At 38.1% G+C, this 21,167-nt stretch overlaps 1 protein-coding gene across 1 annotated transcript in view; it reads left to right on the forward strand.

The window, feature by feature from the left end:
* Nucleotides 1-21,167, forward strand: part of CPNE8 (copine VIII) — a 400,491-nt gene that overhangs the window by 76,215 nt on the left and 303,109 nt on the right. The window contains exons 2-3 of the mRNA XM_006888207.1: nucleotides 52-92; nucleotides 1,219-1,265. Of these exons, the coding sequence (XP_006888269.1) occupies nucleotides 52-92; nucleotides 1,219-1,265 (88 nt within the window). The remainder of the gene's footprint in view (nucleotides 1-51; nucleotides 93-1,218; nucleotides 1,266-21,167) is intronic.

Genomic DNA, 21,167 nt, shown 5'->3' on the forward strand with positions numbered 1-21,167 from the left:
TAAAAGTACATTTTGACCTTATTCTTATGCATTTTCTGTTTTATTCAACAGAAATCTTCTGGACAGAGATACATTTTCAAAATCTGATCCAAGTAAGTATAAATTGCTTTTAAAAGTAATTTACTTGATTTACCTACTTTATTTTTGCAAGTATAGTATAAATCTCATCATTATTGCTTAAGTATTTGTCTTAAAACTCAGAGCACTAGAAAAGGGATGGTCCCAAGTCTTGCTCAGTCTTCTACTTTGCTGGTGCTTTGGCTAAAGAGGGAATTGCTTATCACTTTGAGAATAAGATGAGAGTGAGATAACTCTGAATATGGAATTTACTTTGAAATGAAAAACTTCATAGGCTATTAGTAGAAATTGTATATGACACATAATTATTTTAAGTTATTTAGTCACTAAAAATTTAGTTGGCCATAATTTTAAATTACATAGTCACCAGAAAACTCAAAAAGGCAGTTGGACCCTCTGACTTGTGGCCCTTGGGCCTGGTTTTATTTGTTTTTGGTCAAACAGTGGTATAACACTGGTCTGCAAATTTGCTTTACAGAGGTAACTTATGATTTCTGTCATAGTAAATACTGTGACACTTATGTGTCAAATGTGATAATGTTTACCCATGGTGTACAGTGTTTGGTGGAGCTTGCAGATTAAAACAAGTTTAGAAGCAGGAGTGGCATCTACTTCTGAAATAGATTGCCTCTAGAAACTCTATGAACTTGGAGAAATGATGTTAATTATACAACAGGGTTCAGGACTTTTGCTCTTATGGTCCTTATGAGTCATTTGTGACTCAACAACACATAAAAACAAGTCACCAGAAAACCCAGGGTCTCCCAATTTTGATGGCTTTGAGCGCTGTAATTTTGTTAGGAATTATGCCTACTAATACATTGAAGTACTTAAAAACTTTTATATTTATTTAAATTTGTAACATCATGTAGATGAAAGTGTTGGCAATTCATTTAGATTTATTTGCCCATTTCCATGAGCCCTTAAGACTGAATAAGTTTTGTTTTCTGTTTCTTTATAATAATTTTGAATCATTTGATAATTAGTCTTACAAGGGTAAGAGTAGGGACTATATATTAATCTTTATGTTCTTTAGATAGCTGAAGAAGGCCAATTACATGATATATGTACAAAATATTGCATTTAGTGTTTATAAAATAAATGATAAATGTATGAATATATTCTTTTCATCTTTTGTAGTTTGTGTCTTATATGTTCAAGGAGTTGGAAATAAAGAATGGAGGGAGGTAAGAATTAAAAAAAAATTTAAAACATCACTGTACTGGAAGATACATTATAATTTGATCCAAAGGATACTTTATAGTTTTTAGTTCTTTCATATGGTTTTCAATCCAAAGACTGAACTCATATTTTATCTTTGATAATTCTGAATGTTTGGTAGATTGATGTCATTCCTGTAAAATATTCTGTATTTTAAATTTGTATTTCTTCAGAGGTAAATTTAATGTTTTATAATCCAGTTGACCTGATTACCTGTGTAATCTAAGTCTATAAAGTTTTTCTTACTTATAGAGGCCAAGTAGTGATTGTCATAAATACTTGAAAAGATTTTTTGTTTGGTGCTTTATGTAAGATATCACTTGCTTTTTTAAAAGTTAGTAACTTAGTAAGTGAAAATAAAATACAATTTCAATTTCTGAATATTTTGTTGAATAAAGCTAAGTAGCAAAAAGCTGCAAAAGCAAAAGCAAAGTAGAATTATTTTCATTTTTTCCCCGTATCTACATTTAAATTCAAAACTGAGTCCTGTGGGGTTGGAAGGAAATATTAAAATAAGAGACTCTTCCATCTGCTTGGTTGCCAGTTATCTCAGGAAGTTAGTGTATTGATGATGTATGATTGTGACTTCTGACTAGATTTCTCTGTGACTTAGTGAGATTCATGCAATTTGTTGCCACAGATTATTTTGCAGCCTGCCAGTTTACCACTGTGTGCTATTAGAGATTGTTGTTCTGTGCTTTCAAGTCTCCTACAACTCAGGGCAACCCTATGCACAATAGCTCTGAAGCCTGACCTGTCCTGAGCCTGTTTCACTAGTTCTGATACACCTACCACCATTGCCCCAGTTACGGATTCAATCCATCTCATCTGGGGTCTTCGTCTCCTGTGCTCTGTCCACCCTCTGAGCATGATGTCCTTCTCCAAGGACTGGTCCCTCCTGGCCATGTGCCCAAAGTATGTGAAACAAATCTTCAAAATCCTAGCTTCCAAGGAGAAACTTAGTTTAACCCTCTCCAAGACAGACCTTTTTGTTTTCTTGATGGTCCATGGTATGTTCAAGACTCTGCTCCAGCACCACAACTCAAAGGCATCAATTCTTCCTCTGTCATCCTTAGTCATTGTCCAGCTTTCTGATGCATAGCAAGTAATTGTGAAGACCATGGCCTGGATCTGGTGTACTTTAGAAAAATAGAGGAAAGACAATTAAAAAATGTTTCACTATTGAGAGTGTAGAGCAATTGTTGTCATTGTTAGATGCCATTGAGTTGAATACAATTCATAGAAACCCTATGAACAACAGATCTGAACCTTGTCCTATTCTGGGCCGTTCTCCTAGTCTCTGCCATACTCAAGCCCATTACTGCAGTCACTGTGTCAATCTCTCTCAGTGATGGTCTGTTATCCTTTGGTAGCCTAATGGTAAGGAACTGTGCTCCAGTACTGAAGGCACACAGCTCAAATCCAACAGCTGGTCTGTAGGAGAAAGATGGGCAGTCAGTCTCCTTCTGTGCTATTAAAACTGTCTCAGAAAACCTTCTGGATGGGGGTCAGTTCTGACTTGATGGTAGCCAACAACAACAACAATACAAAATGAATAGGTATGGAGAGAGGATGCAACTCTGATGCATTCCTTTCTTAATTTTAAACCATGTGGTGTGCCCTTGCTGTTTGCTCAGCAGCTTCTTGGTCTATGTATAGATTTCACATGAACACAAGTGTTCTGGGCTTCCCATTTTTCTCAGTGTTAGCCATAATTTGTTATGATTCACACAGTCAAATAAATGCCTTTGTGTAGTCAGTAAAACATGAGATCCACAGGAAATCAGTTATGATTTTCCTGTGTTTTTCTGTGGGCCAGTAGGTAGTACAGTAGAGTGTACCATTTTCTCATATCTGCCTATTTCTGCGCATTAAGTATAAGGCCCAAATGACTTGCATTTCAAACCAATGCAATGATACTGCAGAAAAAAGGAAGAAAACTTACAGCTGTTTTTTGTGGAGTAAGATTTACTTTGATACATGTGGGGTCACCAGGAGCATGAACTGATTTGACGGCAATAGTTGAGTTTTTGGTTCACAGACTTATCTTACATACTTGTCTTACATATTCTAGTGTAAATTCATCATCTGTATGCCTCTTTTTGCTCCAAATATGGTAAATAACATCATCTGATATTTCAGGCTGTCATTTTTGCAAACTTTCTTGATTTTTTTCTTGTTTCATCTTCATTTGATTAGTTATCTAATTATATAAATTGGTTTTGAAAAATATTCTCTGATAAGCCACTTTCTTATTCATGGTCAAACTATCCTTTGTCTGCCATATTACAGCATTTTCTTGCTTGGATCCTTGCTTCTTTCCCTTGTTTCTCTGCTTCTTTCAGCTACCTGATCATTTTGGTTATTTTGGTGGGCTTAATTTGTCCCCCAAAATATATGTTAAAAGTCTTAACTGCTTTCCCGTGGCTTTAATCACATTGGGAAATTTTTTGTCTTGGTAATGGTAATAAAAGGATTAGTATAGGGTGTGTCTTTAAGTCAATTTCTTAAGGAAGATAAAAAATTAAAAAGGCATTTGGAAAGGACAGATCAAGGGAGAGCTACTATACTGCTTAGATTACTTTAGATTACTTAGATTGCTTTAGATTGTGGAGAAGAAACAAGGACTTTTTTTCTAGAATTGACAGAGAAAAATCCTGGCTCTTCCCTGCACCATACTGACTGCTTCCTTAACTGTAAGAAAAGAAATTTGTTAGTTAAAACTATCAACTTGAGATATTTCTGTCACAGCAGAACTAGATAACAAAGAATTTGATGATGAAGAATAGGGTTCCACTCTCAACAAACATCTAGAATGTGGAAATGATTTTGGAATTAGATAAAAAATGGCTAGAAAACTTTAAGATATGTAATAGTAAATGCCTAGATTGCCTTGGAGTGACTGTTGGTGAAATTATGAATGCTACCTTGCTGCTGAAACGGAGGAGGACCTGAGGCATTTGCTCCAGAAGGTCAAGGACTGCAGCCTTCAATATGGACTGAAGCTCAGCATCAAGAAGACAAAAATTCTCACCACTGGGCCAGTGGGCAGCATCATGATAGAGAAGAGATTGAGATTGTTAACAGCTTCAGCTTGTTTTGCTCCACAGTTAACTCTCTTGGTGCTGTCAAGGACCTCTCCGAAGTACTCAGGAGCAATACTGTCAGTCTAGAGACTAAGGGGTGCCTGAGCCAAGCCATGGTCTTCACAGTTATTTACTATGCATCATAGAGCTGGACAGTGTAAAGGGATGATAGAGGAAGGATTGATTGATGACTTTGAGGTTTGGAGCTGGAGAAGAGTATTGAACATACTGTGGACTGCCAATAAAGCCAATGGGTCTGTCCTGAAAAAGATGAAACTTGGCAAGGATTTCTAAGCTCCATTCCACATACATTGGGCCCATGGCCAGGAGGGACCAGTCCTTGTAGAAGGACATCATACTTTGTAAAGAGGGACAGTACGGGAGATGAAGGTCCTAGATGAGATGGATTAACAGTATCATGTATCATGTGATTCGATGGCACATAACAACAACAAAGGCAATTGTTAAGGATTGAGAACTAGCAGTATTGAGTTAGTTTCTTAAGGAATACAGATGGTGCATGCATCATAAGGTTGCTAAAGATAAGTGTTAAATGATTATGGTGAATTTAAAAAAATGAATGTGATTGATTGGTCAATGGAAGAAGAATAGTGATTTATTTTATACAATGACATTGAACTTTTCTGGATTATGTTCAAATGCTTGGTGGAAAGTAAAACTCTTGAGTGATGCTTGGATATCTAGTCACTGAGATTTCTAAGCAAGATCTTGAAGGGGCTACGTAATTTCTCTTTACTGTTTATATCTAAAGCTATGAACAGAAAGAGATGAACTTAAAATTAAACTGTACAAAATAGAAACATACTTAAACATTTGGAAAATTCTGCCATACAAACTAAGGATTATTTTAGAATTTTTACTAAGGATGTGATACAGTATTTCTATAAAGAGATTAAGGCTATGACTGATGGATCTGACCAATGACCATAGCAGAAAACCTATCAGTTTAGGCTTAAAGAGACAGAGAAAAAAATAAAAGGAAAGAATGCTATCTGTTTCTTGGAATTCTTTGGGCACAAAACAGGCCAAAGGAGATGTCTGTTGTCCTCTGAGAGAAGTAAAGGACCATACCTGGAGAATTTTGGAGATTAGCAGGTGGGGGGTGGGGGGAAGTGACATAGGAATTGTATACTAATGAAGGAATTTTTTTTTCTCTCTTTTTGGAGGGGGAAGCGAGCTGGTGGGGAGGGGTGGGCAGGGAGAAAATTGCGGCAATGAATGAATGGAAATCCAAAACCTCTGTAAAAAAAAAAAAAACTCTGCTGGCCTAGTGGTAAGGAGTTTCTCTGCCAACTCGAAGGTGATTTTTGTTGTCATATGCTTTTTTTTTTTGTCATATGCTTTTGAGTCACCTGCAACTTATAACGACCCTATGTTGGTCTTCCCTATACCAATCTTATTGTCACTGACACACCTACCACCTACCCCAGTCACTGAATAAGTCCATCTCATTGAGGGTCTTTCTCATTTGTGCTATCCCTCTACCCTCCTCAGCATGACATCCCTCTCCAAGGGTGGATCCTGCCTTGCAGTAAGTCCAAAGTATGTCAGATGAAGCTTCAGAATGCTTGCCTCCAAGGAACAGCCTAGTCTTACCTTCTCTAGGATGACTGTGTTTTTTCTCCTAGCAGTCCATGGTATATTCAGTACTCTTCAACAGCACCACAGCTCAAAGTTGTCAATTCTCTTTCTATTATCCCTAGTCATTGTCCAGCTCTCTGATTCATAACAAGTACTTGCAAAGACCATGGCCTGAATCAAGAGCAGCTTAGTCTCCAGACTGACATCATTGCTCTTTGGTACTTTGGAGAGGTCTCTGACAGTAGACTTTCCCAAAGCAATTTGTCTATTGATTTCCTGGCTTCTGTACCAAGACTGTTGATTGTAGAGCCAAGCAAACTAAAGCTGTTAGCAATCTCAATTTCTTCATCATTTATCATGGTGCTGCCAGTTTGCCCAGTGGTGAGAATCTTTGTTTTCTTGATGTTGAACTTCAATCCATATTGAAGACTGTAGTCCTTGACCCTCTGAAACAATCGCTTCAGGGCCTCCTCAGTTTCAGCAAGCAGGGTTGTACGGTTGATGAGTCTTCCTCCAATCCTAATACCACATTTCTCCTAATAGAGCCCTGCCTCTTGTATAATCTGTTCTCCCTATATATTGAAAAGTATGGCTATAGGACACATCCATGGTGTACACCCTTCCCAATTTTGAACCATGCAGTGTTTCTTTGCTCTGTTCTGATGACTGCCTCCTGGTCCAAGTATAGGTTTCACATAAGCACAATTAAGTATTCTGAGATTCCCCTTCTTTTCAAAGTTAGCCATAGTTTGTTGTGATCCACGTAGTCAAATGCCTTTGCATAGTCAATGAAACACAGATAGACATTCCATCTAACATTAGTCTTAATATCGAATCCACCAGCAGCTCTGAGGAAGAAAGATGGATCATCTACTCCACTGGAGGGTCATCTACAAATCAGTTCTGACTTGAGAGCATACGGTAATGCCACCATTGGGAAAAGCACTGTTTTATGCAGTGGATAATAACTTATCTAACTTATGTTCACATGTTTGGTAGAAAGTAGAGCTTTCATTGACAAGCTTAGATATCTGACCAATGAGATTTCTAAGCAACTTCTTAATGGGCCATGTGGTTTCTCCTTACTGTTTATAGCAAAATTGTGAGAGGAAAGAGATGCAGTTGAAATCAACTGCTGCAAATGGAAATATATCTTAAAATATTTGAAAAATTCTGTTGTACAAACTGAGGACAAGTATCCTAGATAAAACAGAACTTCTTCTGCTTCAGAAGATAAGGCCAACAGGTCTTGGTTCTAAAAGGGTAGAGCTACCCAGATTCCTAGGTTTCAAAGAAGCACATTTTTTGTCATTTGATTCCTGAATGTAGATTGTTCTGCCACCAAGAACAGAGGAATCAAGATAAACATTTGAGGAAACAGGACCAGGTATCTGGGCTAATACAAATCTCTAATGATGAAGAGATTGGAATCTTCATTAGAAAGGGGAAGTATGAGGAAAGACAATGTAAAACATTTTATAACTTAATCAGTATTATGTGAGCTCATTTTTATTGGATGTTGACCATTTGAAATTTGTTAACTGTTTTAGAAGATAGGCTCATATAAATCTTTTGTTTGCCTACAGTATGGAATATTTTTTAGCCTATGGAACAAAATTTAAAGTATTTGTATAATTTAAGGGCGGGAGCTCTGGTGGCCTATTGGTATAAAGCTGTGCAGCAATACCAAAGGCATATGGTTTGAATCCACCAGCTGTTCTGTAAGAGAAGAGCGGGCACTCTTCTCTTATTCGATTAACTGCCTCTAAAAACCTACCGGAGGCTCAGCTATAGATTGGTTTTGACTCGACGGTACACAACATTAACATATAATTTTATCTAAAAAATAAGATATTTAACAATACTAATGAGTAACTTCTGTTCTAATCACTAAGTATTTGTTGACTAAGGCGGGAAAGAGATTGAGGTTGTTAACAATTTCAGCTTGCTTGGCTCCACAATCAACACTCTTGGCATCAGCAGTCAGGGAATCAAAAGATGAATTGCATTTGGAAAATCTGTGGTCAGGGACCTCTCCAGAGTACTGGGAATTAAAGATGTCAGTTTTTAATCATCTGATTCAAGCCATAGTTTTCACAATCACTTGCTGTGTATCAGAGAGCTGGACAGTGACTGAGGAAGACAGAAGAATCTATGCCTTTGAGCTGTGGTGCTGGAGAGAGTATTGAACATGCCATGGGCCGCCAAAAGAACAAACAGGTCTTGGAGAGAGTGAAACCAAGTTTCTCCTTGAAGGCTAGGAATTTGAAGCTCCATCTCCCATGCTTTAGGCATATTGCTATATTCTCCTTGTGGAAGGAAATCATGCTCAGAAGAGTAGAGGGACTGCTCAGGAAAGGAAGACCCTGGATGAGATGGATTGACACAGTAACTGGGGTAATGGCGATAGATGTGCCAGAGACAATGATGTTGGCTCAGGATAGAGCAGGGTTCAGAGCTGTTATACATAGGGTCACTATGAATAACAGGCAACTTGATGGCACATAGCAACAACAATTATTAAATTCTTTATTTTACACTTGAGTTTCAGCAGAAGGACAGAAATATTTGACGACTTCTCTGGAGTAACCCAGCTGTTAGTGCCCATGTAGATTTCAGTGCAGGTCATTTGGCTGTGCTGCTCTCCCTGTTCTCTGTACTTCCTGTTCTCTCTGTACTCTGAAATGTAGAATACTTGTCTCATTGCATCTTTATATAATGCTTTTACTAATGGGAAGAAATGATAGAAATCTTTCCTTGGGAATTTGTTAGCATTTTCCTAAGCTTGATTTCAAAGAAAAAACCCCAAATAATTGTTGCTTTCAGGTGGTGTCAAGTTGAGTGACAACATAGCGACCATATGAAAAACAGATCTGAACCCTGTCCTGTCTGGTGACAGCCTCACAGTCTCAGACACACTAGGGCCTGTTGCTGCAGTCACTGTGTCAGTCCACAGTTGAGGATCATTCTTCACCATTCCTCCACCTTTCCAAGCATGATGTCCTTCTCCAAGGAATAGCCCCTCCTAGCAATATGCTCCAAGTATGAGAGACTAAGCTTCTTCATCCTTGCTTCAAAGGAGCAGTCTGGCTCTTGACCTTCTTATAGACATATTTGTTTGTTCTTTTGGCAGTTCATAGGACATTCAGCATGCTCCTCCAACAGCACAACTCAAAGGCATCACTTTTTCTTCTGTCATCCTTATTCAGTATGTCCAACTCTCAGATGCAGAGCAAGTGATTGGAAAAGACCATGGTCTCAATCAGGTGCATCATAGCCCTTAACTAACATCATTGCTCCTCAGTAATTTGGGAGAGCTCCCTGACTGCAGACTTTGTCAGTATATCTCCTGATTCCCTGACTGCTAGTTATTGTTGTTATGTGCCGTTGAGTCGCTTGCAACTCATAGCGACCCTATGTACAAGAGCCCTAAACACCGTTCTATCCTGTGCCAACCTCGCCATCTCAAACACACTCATTCCCACCACTCCACTCACAGAATCCATCCATCTCGAGGGTCTTCTTCTCCTGTGCCGTTCCTCCACACTGCCAAACATGATGTCCCTCTCCAAGGACCAGTCCCTCCTTGCAACATGCCCAAAGTGTGTCAGACGAAGCTTTAGAATCCTTGACTCCAAGGAGCATTCTGGCTTCACCCTCTCCAGGACAAACCTGTTTTTTCTCCTAGCAGTCCATGGTATATTCAACACTCTTCTCCAGCACCACAGCTCAAAGGCATCAATTCTCTTTATATCATCCCTATTCACTGTCCGACTCTCTGATGCATAGCACGTAATTGCAGACTGTAGCTCAGATCAGGCACACCTTAGTCTCCAGCCTGATGTCATTGCTCTTCAGTACTCTTGAGAGGTCCCTCACAGCTGACTTTCCCAATGCAATTCATCTCTTGATTTCCTGGCTGCTGTTACCAAGAGTGTTGACTGTAGAACCAAGTAAACTAAAACTGTTAACTATCTCAATCTCTTCATCATCCATACTGATGCTGCCAGTTGGCCCAGTGGTGAGAATCTTTGTTTTCTTGATATTGAGCTTCAATCCATATTGAAGACTGCAGTCCTTGACCTTCTGCAGCAAACTCTTCAGGTCCTCCTCAGTTTCAGCAAGCAGGCTTGTGTCATCTGCATAACGTAGGTTGTTGATGACATTTCCACCAATCCTGGATTCCCATTCTTCTCAGAGTCAGCCATAGCTTGTGATCCACACAGTCAAAAAGCCTTTGCATACTCAATGAAGCACAGATATATATTGTTCTGGTCTTCTCTGCTTTCTGCCAAGATCAATCTAACTGGTGCTAAGTATATTTATTATGGATCCAAATAAGATGAAATAATTCATTTTCAGTATTTGTCATGATGTCATCTGTTGGTCCAGTGGTGAGGATTTTTTCCTTGTTCTTGAGAGGCAATCTTTAGTAAAAGCTAGAGAGTTGGATCTTATACAGAAACTGTTTCAAGTCCTCCTCACTTTCATTTTAAAGTTAAGACATAGAAAACAGAAGTACATTTTGAAAAAGTGATGAGAAGATGCAGAATTATATAGCTTGTAGAAACTGATGGATGTAGGAGGAGAAAAAGTAGTTAAAAGACAATGCAACAAAGTTTCAAAAGTCAGAAAGAATAGAGTGAAATGCCAGTGCGATAGAAAATCATTATATTTAACAACCAACTGGATTTGCAGCATACAGGGGAGGAAGAAACCCAAACAACAAACCAACAAAGAACACAAAATTTTTGTTTGATAATGCAGTCCAAAACCATAATGAGAAAGGCAGTTTCCTTATTTTGAGAGCAAGTATGATGTAGTCTTTAAGGGCATGCCCTTGACCTCTCAGTGCCTCTTTTTCTTAATCTGTAATAAGCAGAATGCTGATAATAGATTCCAGCTCACAGTTGGTATAAGCATTAACTATGAACCACTGAGTAACATGTCTGGGTCACAGGAAGCTCTATAAGATTCAAGATTAAGATAAAACTTTTATAAGGGTCACAGAACTAGTAAGAACCAGGTAAGTAAATTCTTACTGTGTAGCATCCTATAAAATTCATTGCATAAGCCTAGCAGTTTATGGAAAAATGACCTAAGGGAATTATTTAGCCTCTAAACTAATAATGAAGCATGGTGTTAGGCAGTTGTTAAAAAGTTAATGCAATCTGAAGATGCCTGATGGATGCTCAGTGCTTATTTCAGGCAAGATAATGCTATTATGTTGATACATTTGAAATTGCCATTTTTATAGGTCAAAAATGGTTGAGTATTAGCAATTTCATGTGATTCAACCTAATATGATTTTGCCACTATTGTATTTTGGTTGCAAATCCGAGTGTTACTTTTCCTTATAGTTTATTAGGTCATTGAGAAGCAAGACATGCATTTGAGAATGGCAGCTATCTTGAAGAGCTATGAAAGAGCAAATAAAAGAAATCTTTAGAAGTACAAACAATTTAAATGCTTATAATGCTTAATATATTTTTTAAAATGAGTGTACTTACATAATACTTCTCAAGTTGAAATGGGAATATACTTATTTAATGTTGTTCAAGTTGCAAAGAAAAAGATTGTAAGATTAGAAAGAGAGGAAGTATTAAGAACATTTTAACGTTTAGAGTATCTCACAGTAGAATGTGTTTCTAATAACAATGTCCTAGATGTCCAGTGGTTATTCTGCTACTGGAATTCCAGTGGAGGCTGGACTCACCAACAAAGAAGTGTTCTCAGTTAGCTCTAATGTCATTAAAAATACAGATATTTGTAGAGCTATAGAGAACAAGAGGACTCATCCTTACTTGCAGAAAATGGAGAAGACTTGAAGCACTTACTGAAGGAGATCAAAGGCTATCATCTTCAGTGTGGATTACACTTCAACATCAGTGAAACAAAAGTCCTCACAACTAGACCAAAATGTAAAATAATTATAGATGGAGAAATGATTGACATTGTCAATGACGTCATTTTGTTTGAATCCACAATCATTCCTGTGGTAGTTTCAGTGAGGAAATCAAAAGCCATATTGCATCGTATAAATCAGTTGTCAAGAATCTCTTCAAATTGCTAAAGAGCAAGGATGTGCTAGTTTAAAAACTAAGGAACATATGACCCATAGTATTTTGCAGTTGTTCACTGTGCATACAAAAGTTGGAACATGATTAAGGAAGATTAAAGAGGACTTGGTGCCCTGGGCTTGTGGTATTGCAGAAGAGTATTGGAGATCCCATGCGCTGCCAAAACAACAAAAAAGGTGTCTCGGAGGAAATGCAACCAGAAGCAAAGATAGTGAAACTTCTCACATACTTTGGGCATGTTTTTGGGAGGGGCCGGTCCTTAGGAAATGGCATCATGATAGAAAAAGTAGACATTCGGTGCAAGTGAGGAAGACTGTCAGTGAGATGGATTGACACAGGGTTACAGCAGTAAGCTTGACTATGGCAAAGCTTATGAGGATAGTGCAGGAAGGGGCAACGTTTCTATCTGTTGATACAGGAATTGTAGTTGACTCCATGGTATCTAGTAACAACACCATCATGGAGTTCAAAAAGTTTTTTTGTCTGTTCTTCCAACTATCTTTTAAATATTGAATATTATAAGAATGAAAAGTACCAAAACTACTGATATCTTCTATCAAGATATTTAGGATCAGAAAGGAAAGTATTGTTATAGATGCTTTAGTAATAAGTTGTAATATATCCATTTACTTATTAATTTGGTTTGTCTTTTAGATGCCTATTATGTAACTTGTTTTACGGGGTAAAAATCTAAAAATTTGCATGATTTATAATTTAGAGAGCATGAAATATAGCTGGATAGTTCTCTTAGTGACATCAGTGTGTTTATACAATTTATTGATTTAGGTTTACAATTTATTCAATAATATAGTGATTATATTTATATCTGAACTCAAGTATATTCTGAAAAAACTAATAATAGGCAATATAATTTTACATTCTGGATGAATTTCCTTTGGGTAATAGGGAAAGTTGAAGGAGAATTTTAGAATATGTCAAAATACTACACTAGTATAAAGTAGCACAAGAGCAAACTTCAGTAAGAGAGTAGACAACAAAGGTTGTTTAGAGAGTGTGGAGAGAATAAAATTTCCCACACTGATGGCTGGAATGTAAAATGGTTCAATCACTGTGGAAAACAATTTGATGCTTCCTTAAACAGCTGAAAATGGAAATCCTGTTTGGTTGCACAATCTCACTACTTGACATGTATCCTTAATAAAGAAAAGCTGCAAATTGAACAGATACATGCATAGGCATGTTTTTTCAGCACTGTTCACACTAGCAAAGAGATGGAAATAACCCAACTACCACATCACTGGACAAATGGTTAAAGAAACTAAGATACATTCATAAAACACAGTTGTTGTTGTTGTTATGTGCTGTCGAGTCGTTTCCGACTCATAGCGACCCTATGCACAACAGCCCTAAACCCTGCTCTATCCTGCGCCAACCGCACTGCCTCTGACATGCCCATCCCGATTACCCCAGTCACCGAATCAATCCATCTCATAGAGGGTCTTCCCCTCCTGCACTGTCCCTCCACCCTCCCAAGCATGATGTCCCTCTCCAAGGACCCATCCCTCCTGGCAACATGTCCAAAGTATGTCAGACGAAGCCCCAGAATCCTTGCCTCCAAAGAGCAGCTTGGTTTAATCCTCTCCAAGATGAATCTGTTTGTTTTCCTGGCAGTCCATGGTACATTGCAATTTTAAAAAAAATAAAGAATTTGTAAAACACTGCCTAATATGCATGAGTCTAGAGGATATTATGCTGTGTGAAATAGGTGATCCACAAAAGGAGAAATATTTAATATGAAACTCTCTCTGGTAGCCCAGTGGTAAGAAGCTGTGCTGTAATCTTGAAGGCATACTTTTCTAATCTACCAGTTGCTCTGTGGGAAGAAGATAGGCAGTCTCTTTCCCTGTGATTTCCTGCTTCTGAAAAGCTTCTGGAGTTTCAGTTATGAGTTGGCTCCAACTCAGTGACATGTAACTATTAGAAGGGAGTTCTGGTGACCTCATGTTAAGAAGCTTCACTGTAATCTAAAGGGCACCCAGTTTGAATGCATGAGCCACTCCTCTGGAGAAGGATCAATGTTCTCCTCCTATGTAATTTACTGCCTCTGAAAACCTGCTAGAGGATCAGTTATGGGTTAGTTCTAATTTGACAGCACACAGCAATCACTGGTGGCCTAGTGGGTAAGAAGCTGTGCTGTCAACCCAAAGACAGATGGTTCAAATCTACCAATTACTACACAGTGAAAGATGGCAGTCTACTCTTGTGTGACTGATAGCCTCTGAAAACCCATTGGAGGGTCAACTTTGAGTTGATTCTGACTCATCAATGGCATGACAACAAAAACCATTAAAAGCCTAAAGAAAAATTTATACACAGAATCCATCTTGGGACAGGAGCAAAGTGGGAGTAAAATTAATAGATTATAGACACATATTTAGATGGGTGACAGAAATGACACTGTCTAATAAGAAAATGATCAGCAGAATATTGCTAAACAAAGGGAAGACACAAAGTGGTATAAAAGGTTAATGGGAATCAGAATTACAGGGAAGAAGTGGGAAAATGGATTTTATTATGGATATTGAAATTAATGTTGAAGAACAAATATGGTTGAACAAATGGTTGAATATTAATTTGCTTTGTAACAAACTACAGTTAAAATTATCAAATGTTATATTAAGCAAATAAACTGTCAACTTATTTAAAATGCTTTAAAAAGCAAGTATATCAGTTGAAAGTCTAAGGTACATCTGGCTTGAGTTAAGTCATAGTATTTTCATTTAGTTTGTATCATATTAAAGTTGAACAATAAATAAGCAAGACTGAAGAAAGAATGCTTTCTTGAAATTGTGATGTTGGGGAAGATTGTTGAATATAACATGAATTGCAATAAGAACAAACAAGTCTGTCTTGGAAGAAATACAATCAGGGTGCTCCTTGGGAGGCAAAGTTGGTGAATTGTCTCACATCGTTTGGGCACGTTTTCAGGAGACAGGCAGTCCTTGGAGAAGGTCATCATGCTGAGAAAGATGGTGAATCTCTGAAAGACTGGAAGACACACAGCAAGATAGTGTGACAGAGGGTTTGCAGCAAAGGGCTTACGTTACATACAGTGCAGATGGTAGATGGCATGGTAGAGGGCAAGACTTCAATTTTTTGTATACGCAATTGCTGTCAGTTAGTTCATTAAGATACTTCTTCTTGTTAGGAACTGTCGAGTCAAGTACAACTCTTAGTGACCCTGTGAACAAAAGATCCGAACCCTGTTCTATCCTGTGCCGTCCTCACACTTCCTGATACACAGGAGCCCATTGCAGGAGTCACCATATCAATACACTGGTTGAGGGTCTTCCTCTCCTTTGCTGACACTGCATCATGTCCTTTTCCAAGGAATAGCCCCTCCTTGCAACATATCCTTCCTTATATGTTGCTTATATTTACATTCAGGATGTAAAAAACAGAAAAACTGACCATACATGGAATAGGAAAATGTAAACTATACAAACACTAAAAACAATTTAAAACAAACTTAATGATTCAGATTTAATGCAAAGTAGAACTGAAGGCAAGAAACATTTCCAGAGAACAGTGAGAACCTGGAACATCTTTTATAAGAAAGAGAAGAAATGCTAAAAGAGTAATGGGGAGATTTTGCAAACAGAAGCCACTGTAAAAGATGATCTAACTGGGAAAATGATACATGATGTGCACATCAAATCAACAATAACATGCTAGAATCTTTTGGATAAAATAAGAAATTATAAGTCCACACATGTAATAAAATTAATTAAAAGTTTAATGATTTGAGATTATGTCGTCTCAAAGTTCATACCCATATACTCATTAACTTCCTTCTCAACTGAACTCCCAAAGTGCTTCCTAAAAATAAGCATTAATTACAACAAGGAAGTGAGTTTTAGTAGGGACAATAGGCAGATACCATTTTATTCTTGTGAAAATTAACCTATAGAATAATTAGAACAAGTAGAAACTGAATAAATCATGATCGTGTTCTACTTGTGGCTCTTAATCATTTAGTCACAAGTTGTTCGTAGAGCTAACAGCCTTCAGGGTAGCACTGGTGGCATAGTCCCCAGAGAATTATGCTACTAATACAAAGGCTGAGCCTTTCTGCCAGTTTGAATCCACCAATGGCTTTTTGGGAGAAAGATGGACAGTTTCTTTTTTTTTTTAATTTTTTATTTTGTGTGCATGTACCGTCAAATCAGATCTGACTGGTACAGGAGGATATTCCGCCTTCTTCTCCGGCAGAGCATCTGGTGGATTCGAACCGTGTTCCTCTGGGATTGCAGTGCAGCGTCTTGCCACTAGGCCACCAGAGCTCCCCGGACAGTTTCTTCCTGTGCAGTTTCTAGTCTCTGAAACCTGCAGGAAGAACAGCTATGAGTTGATTCTGACTTCATGGCAATGAGTGTAAATGAGTGAGTGATTCGCCTTTGACTGAGCCATATAAGCTTATCTTATTAAATCATGATTTCTGATTATTTTTGGCAAATAGTATTAGTAAACGATTTTATTTCCCCTTTGAATTGGGAAATTTACAATACCGCTTTGCAAATGTCTTTACTTAACAATATTCAGCCTCTCTTGCTAAAATGTTTTGAGACTGACCATGCAGTCTATCTATTGATTTTACCATATATCACACATTCTCTCTGGAAGAAAACTTTAAATGTCTTCTTTTATAATCTCTCAATCTGTCACAATGGAAAAGTCATAAGACATGCTGTGAATATTCTTCAGAAGTTTGCTAAAAGATTACAATTTCTAAAGAAAGGGTATTAGTACATTACAATAAAAATATCTTTTAAAAAATGAGAATCCAGAGAAGGTGCAGCCAGAGTGCTCCTTAGAAGCAAAGATGATGAAGCTTCATCTCACATACTTGGACATGTTGCTAGGAGAGGTTATTTCTAGGAGGCTGACATGCTTGGAAAAGTGGAGGGTCAGTGAAAGAGAGGAAAAGACTGAGCCAGGTGGGTTGACATGGGGACTACAACAATGTGCTTGAGTGTATCAGAGATTGTGAGGATGACACAGGGTAGGAAATGTTCAGATCACTTGTTCATAAGGTCACTATGAGTCGTACTTGACTTAACAACAACATGAGATAGATTGATACAGTAATTCGGGCAATGGAGGTTGGTATGTTGCACTCAATGAAACTGCCTCAGGACAGAGCAGGCTTCAGTGCTGCAGTACGTAGGGGCGTTATGGGTCACAGGTAATTCGACAGCATATAACAACAACTACAACAGTAGCCACTATTAGCTTCGGAGATCTCAAACCAACTCTATAAACTATAAATGCTTAATGTAAGCAACAAAATGGAGTAATAATGTGTGTGTGTGGGGGGGGTATAATTTAACTAAATGAAATTAATGGCATTTTCAGAATCTTTCAAAGTAAAATGTATATTCTTAGAGATGTTACTTTCCTATTTCTTCTTCCCACTAAGACATTTTCATGATTCAAGGCACTTAATCATCCTGGGTTTTGCACTTACATGCTATGCATCAAAGAGCTGGACAATGACTAAGGATGACAGAGGCAAGGATTTTTAAGCTTGGTCTCACATACTTTGGATATGTGGCTGGGAGAGATTGGTCCTTTGAGTAGGACATCATGTTTGAAAGGGTGGTGAGATATCTCAGGAGAGGAAGACCCTGGATGAGATGGACTGATACAGTAACTAGGGCACTGGGTATTGGTATGTTGGAATTAGTGAGATTCGCTCAGGATAGGGAAGGAATCAGAACTGTATGTAGGGTCACTATGGGTTGCAGGTGCCTCAGTGGAAGGTAACAACAACAACAACAATAACAGCAACATATTATGTTGGTTGTTTTTTTTATTTAGGTCTATTGTTTAGAATCAACAAGACCTCATGGAGGACCTTTGTACTTAAAGTCAATTGTTATTATATTTTGGGGATCATTCTTCTAAGTGGTACAGGACTCTTCTGTCTGTACTGAGGTAACATGGGGTTGCTGTGATGCTGAACCTTGTGTCCTTGGGGTGTCAAATGCCGTAATGGACAGTGGACAGTATTTGGTGGAGTTCCCAGTTTAGACAGGTTTGGAAGCAGCATCACTTCATAAATAACAGGCCTCTGGAAACTATGAACTTTGAGAAGCAATGATAGTTATAGAAAGGCTTCAGGTCTTTTGTTCATAGGGTTGCTATGAGTCATACTCTATTTAAGGATACCTTGGTCTGTTTGCACAACATCTTCATGGTCTAGGTATAGGTTTCTCCTGAGCACAATTAAGTGCTCTGAGATTCCCATTCTTCATTCATTCAGAAGATGAAGTATATGGGGAAAGTCTTCTGTCAGTGACATTTCCAAATTATTGAAGAATAATGGTGTCAGTTTGAAGGCTAAGGTGTTCCTGATTCAAACAATGGTATTTTCAATTACATGCTGTGCGTCTGAGAACTGGAAAGTGAATAAGGATGACAGAAAAAGAACTGATGTCTTTGGACTGTGTTGATGGAGAAGAGTATGGACTATGTCATGGACTGCAGAAAAACCAAACAATTATGTTTTGGAAAACATGTGCAGCAAGAGTACTCCTTGTAGGCAAAGATGGTGATGCTGTCATCGTTTGTATTTGGAACACGTTGCTAGGAAAGTCTACTCCTTGGAAAAGGATATTATGCTTGGAAGGGTGGAGCATAAGAGAAACAGGAAGACCTCCTAACAAGATGGACCCACATAGTGACTGCAGCAGTGAGCCCAAATGTATCAGAGATGACAAGGATAATATAGGACAGAGTCCAGGTCTGTTCATAGGGTCATTATGAGTCTTACTCAACTTGATAATATCTTACAAGAACTTCACTGCTCCCTATGTATGTCTCTTTAGTAGTTCCTGAGAAAGCTCTACTAGCTTGTTGTTGTTGAGTACTTTTGAATTACAGCCAATCACTAGCTGACCCTCTAGTGGGCTTTCAGAGGCAGTTAATCAGACAAGAGGTTGATCGTCCCTCTCCCATGGAACAGCTGGTGGACTCAAACCTTTTGCCTTCAGGATTGCTTTGCAGCTTCTTGCCATTAGACCACCCCTTCTTGTAGCTTAGAGCTTAGAGCTCCTCTTCTTGTAGCTTAGGAGTAATGAATTTCACTCCCAACTCCAAAGCACATAGTTCTAATCCACCAGCTACTCCATGGAAGAATGATGGGCAGTCTCATTCCAAGCAATTTACTGCCTCTTAAAACCTTCTGGAGGGTCAATTCTAACTCAGTGGTGCATAACAACAATAACAGTAGATTCCGAGGGAGCTCTAGTAGACAAATAGTAAAGGATTGTTCTGCAAAGCTAACCACAGGCAATTTGAATCCAGATCGATAATCTCCTCCCTTGCATTATTTCAGCCTCAGAAAACCCACTCAAGTGTCTCTGATGAGTTAGGTACTACTTGATGGCACAATAACAACAGCAGCAGATTCCTAGGGCTCTGATGGCCTAGTGGGTAAGGAGTGTGTACTGCTAACATGAGGTTCACATTCCTCAGCTGTTCAGTGGGATAAAGATGAACAGTCTCCTCTTTTGGGATTTACAGCTTCTTAAAACCTGCTCAACAGTCCGTTGTGAGTTGGTTTTGACTCTATAGCACATAACAACAGCTGTGAGTTGGTTTTGACTCTGTAGCACATAACAACAACAGTTAAAACAGTGTGTTCTTTGGAAGAAGACCATGGTGAACAGTTTTCTCTTAGTTAGTGCATGTTGATAACTAAGTGTCTTTTACATTTAAAGAAATGAAAATATTATAGGGGGCACTGGTGGTCTACTGGCAAGAAGCTTGCCAGTAATCAGCAACAAAATACAGTCACAATATCTTCTCTTGGTAATATTACATATGTCTGTCCATTTCCTCTGTCATAAAACATTTATAGAAAAACTTTAATACAAAATTAATCCTATTTTTCTTTTAAAGCATGATCATTTAGTGAACTGCCAGTAGATTTCTTTTTCTTTCCCTAAGAATACTTACTACCTTCACTAGAATATTATCTTGTTAGGTGTCGTGGAGTTGAATACATAGGAACCCTACGGACAGCCAACATAAACCCTGCCCTATCTCGTGTCATCCTTTTATCATCTCTGGCACACTAGTCTTTGCTGAAGTTACTATGCCAGTGCATCTCATTGGGGTTTTCCTCTCCCTGGCAGACCCTCCGTCTTTCCAAGCACAGCGTACTTTAACAGAGCATAGCCCCAGCCAACTACATGTCCAAAGTATGAAAAAAAAAGCATTGTCATCTTTGCCTACAAGGAGCACTCTGGAAGCACTTTCCCCAGACATATCCATTTGTTCTATTAGCAGTCCATGGGATATTCAACAGTCTTTTTCTAGCACGACAACTCAGAGGCATCAGTTCTTCTTCTGTCATCCTTATTCATTGCCCAGCTCTCTGATGCATAACAGGTGATCGAGAAGACCGTGGCTTGAGGGGCATATTAGTCTTCAAATTGACATTGTTACTGTTCACCATATTGCAGAGGTCCCTGACAGCAGACTTGCACAGTGCAATGCCTCCTGATTTCCTGATTGCCGGTGCTATGCGTGTGGATTGTTAATCTAAGTAAGATGAAATCATTGACAGCTTCAATCCTTACTCCATCTCTCACAATGTTTGCTCTTGGTCCTGTGATCTTTTGTTTAAAATACCTTTCTATTTGAAAAGCTTTTGGATTATAGTTTTAAATATTTGTTCTCTGGTGTTCATTTCTGTAGATTTCTATTATCATTATATGGAGTCCATTTTCCTCTATTCAATATTTATAGGGAGCTCTCTAATGGCCTTCATTCTCTTTTGATTCTTAAATAAAAAAAATCCTTTAATTTACCTTCTATTATCTTAGATTCTTAAATTAGAAAACATCATTTTTTTTACCTTTTATTATCTTAAGACATTATCTGTGATTTTTTTTTAACTCTCATGTCTTTTATAGCCTACATAGTACTATAATGTTATTTTATTTGATCTATTTCTTCTTTGATTTCTGTGGCCTAATTTTTAATTTCTCATCCTCACTTATGTTGTTCTTCCTTATAATCTATAATATTCTTTATGTTTTTTCTTCCTTTTGAAGTACGGCATTATCGT

This window comes from Elephantulus edwardii, unplaced genomic scaffold (genome assembly GCF_000299155.1).
Source record: "Elephantulus edwardii isolate Elephantulus edwardi_28Jun2011 unplaced genomic scaffold, EleEdw1.0 scaffold00065, whole genome shotgun sequence".
In the NCBI taxonomy this organism is placed as follows: Eukaryota; Metazoa; Chordata; class Mammalia; order Macroscelidea; family Macroscelididae; genus Elephantulus; species Elephantulus edwardii.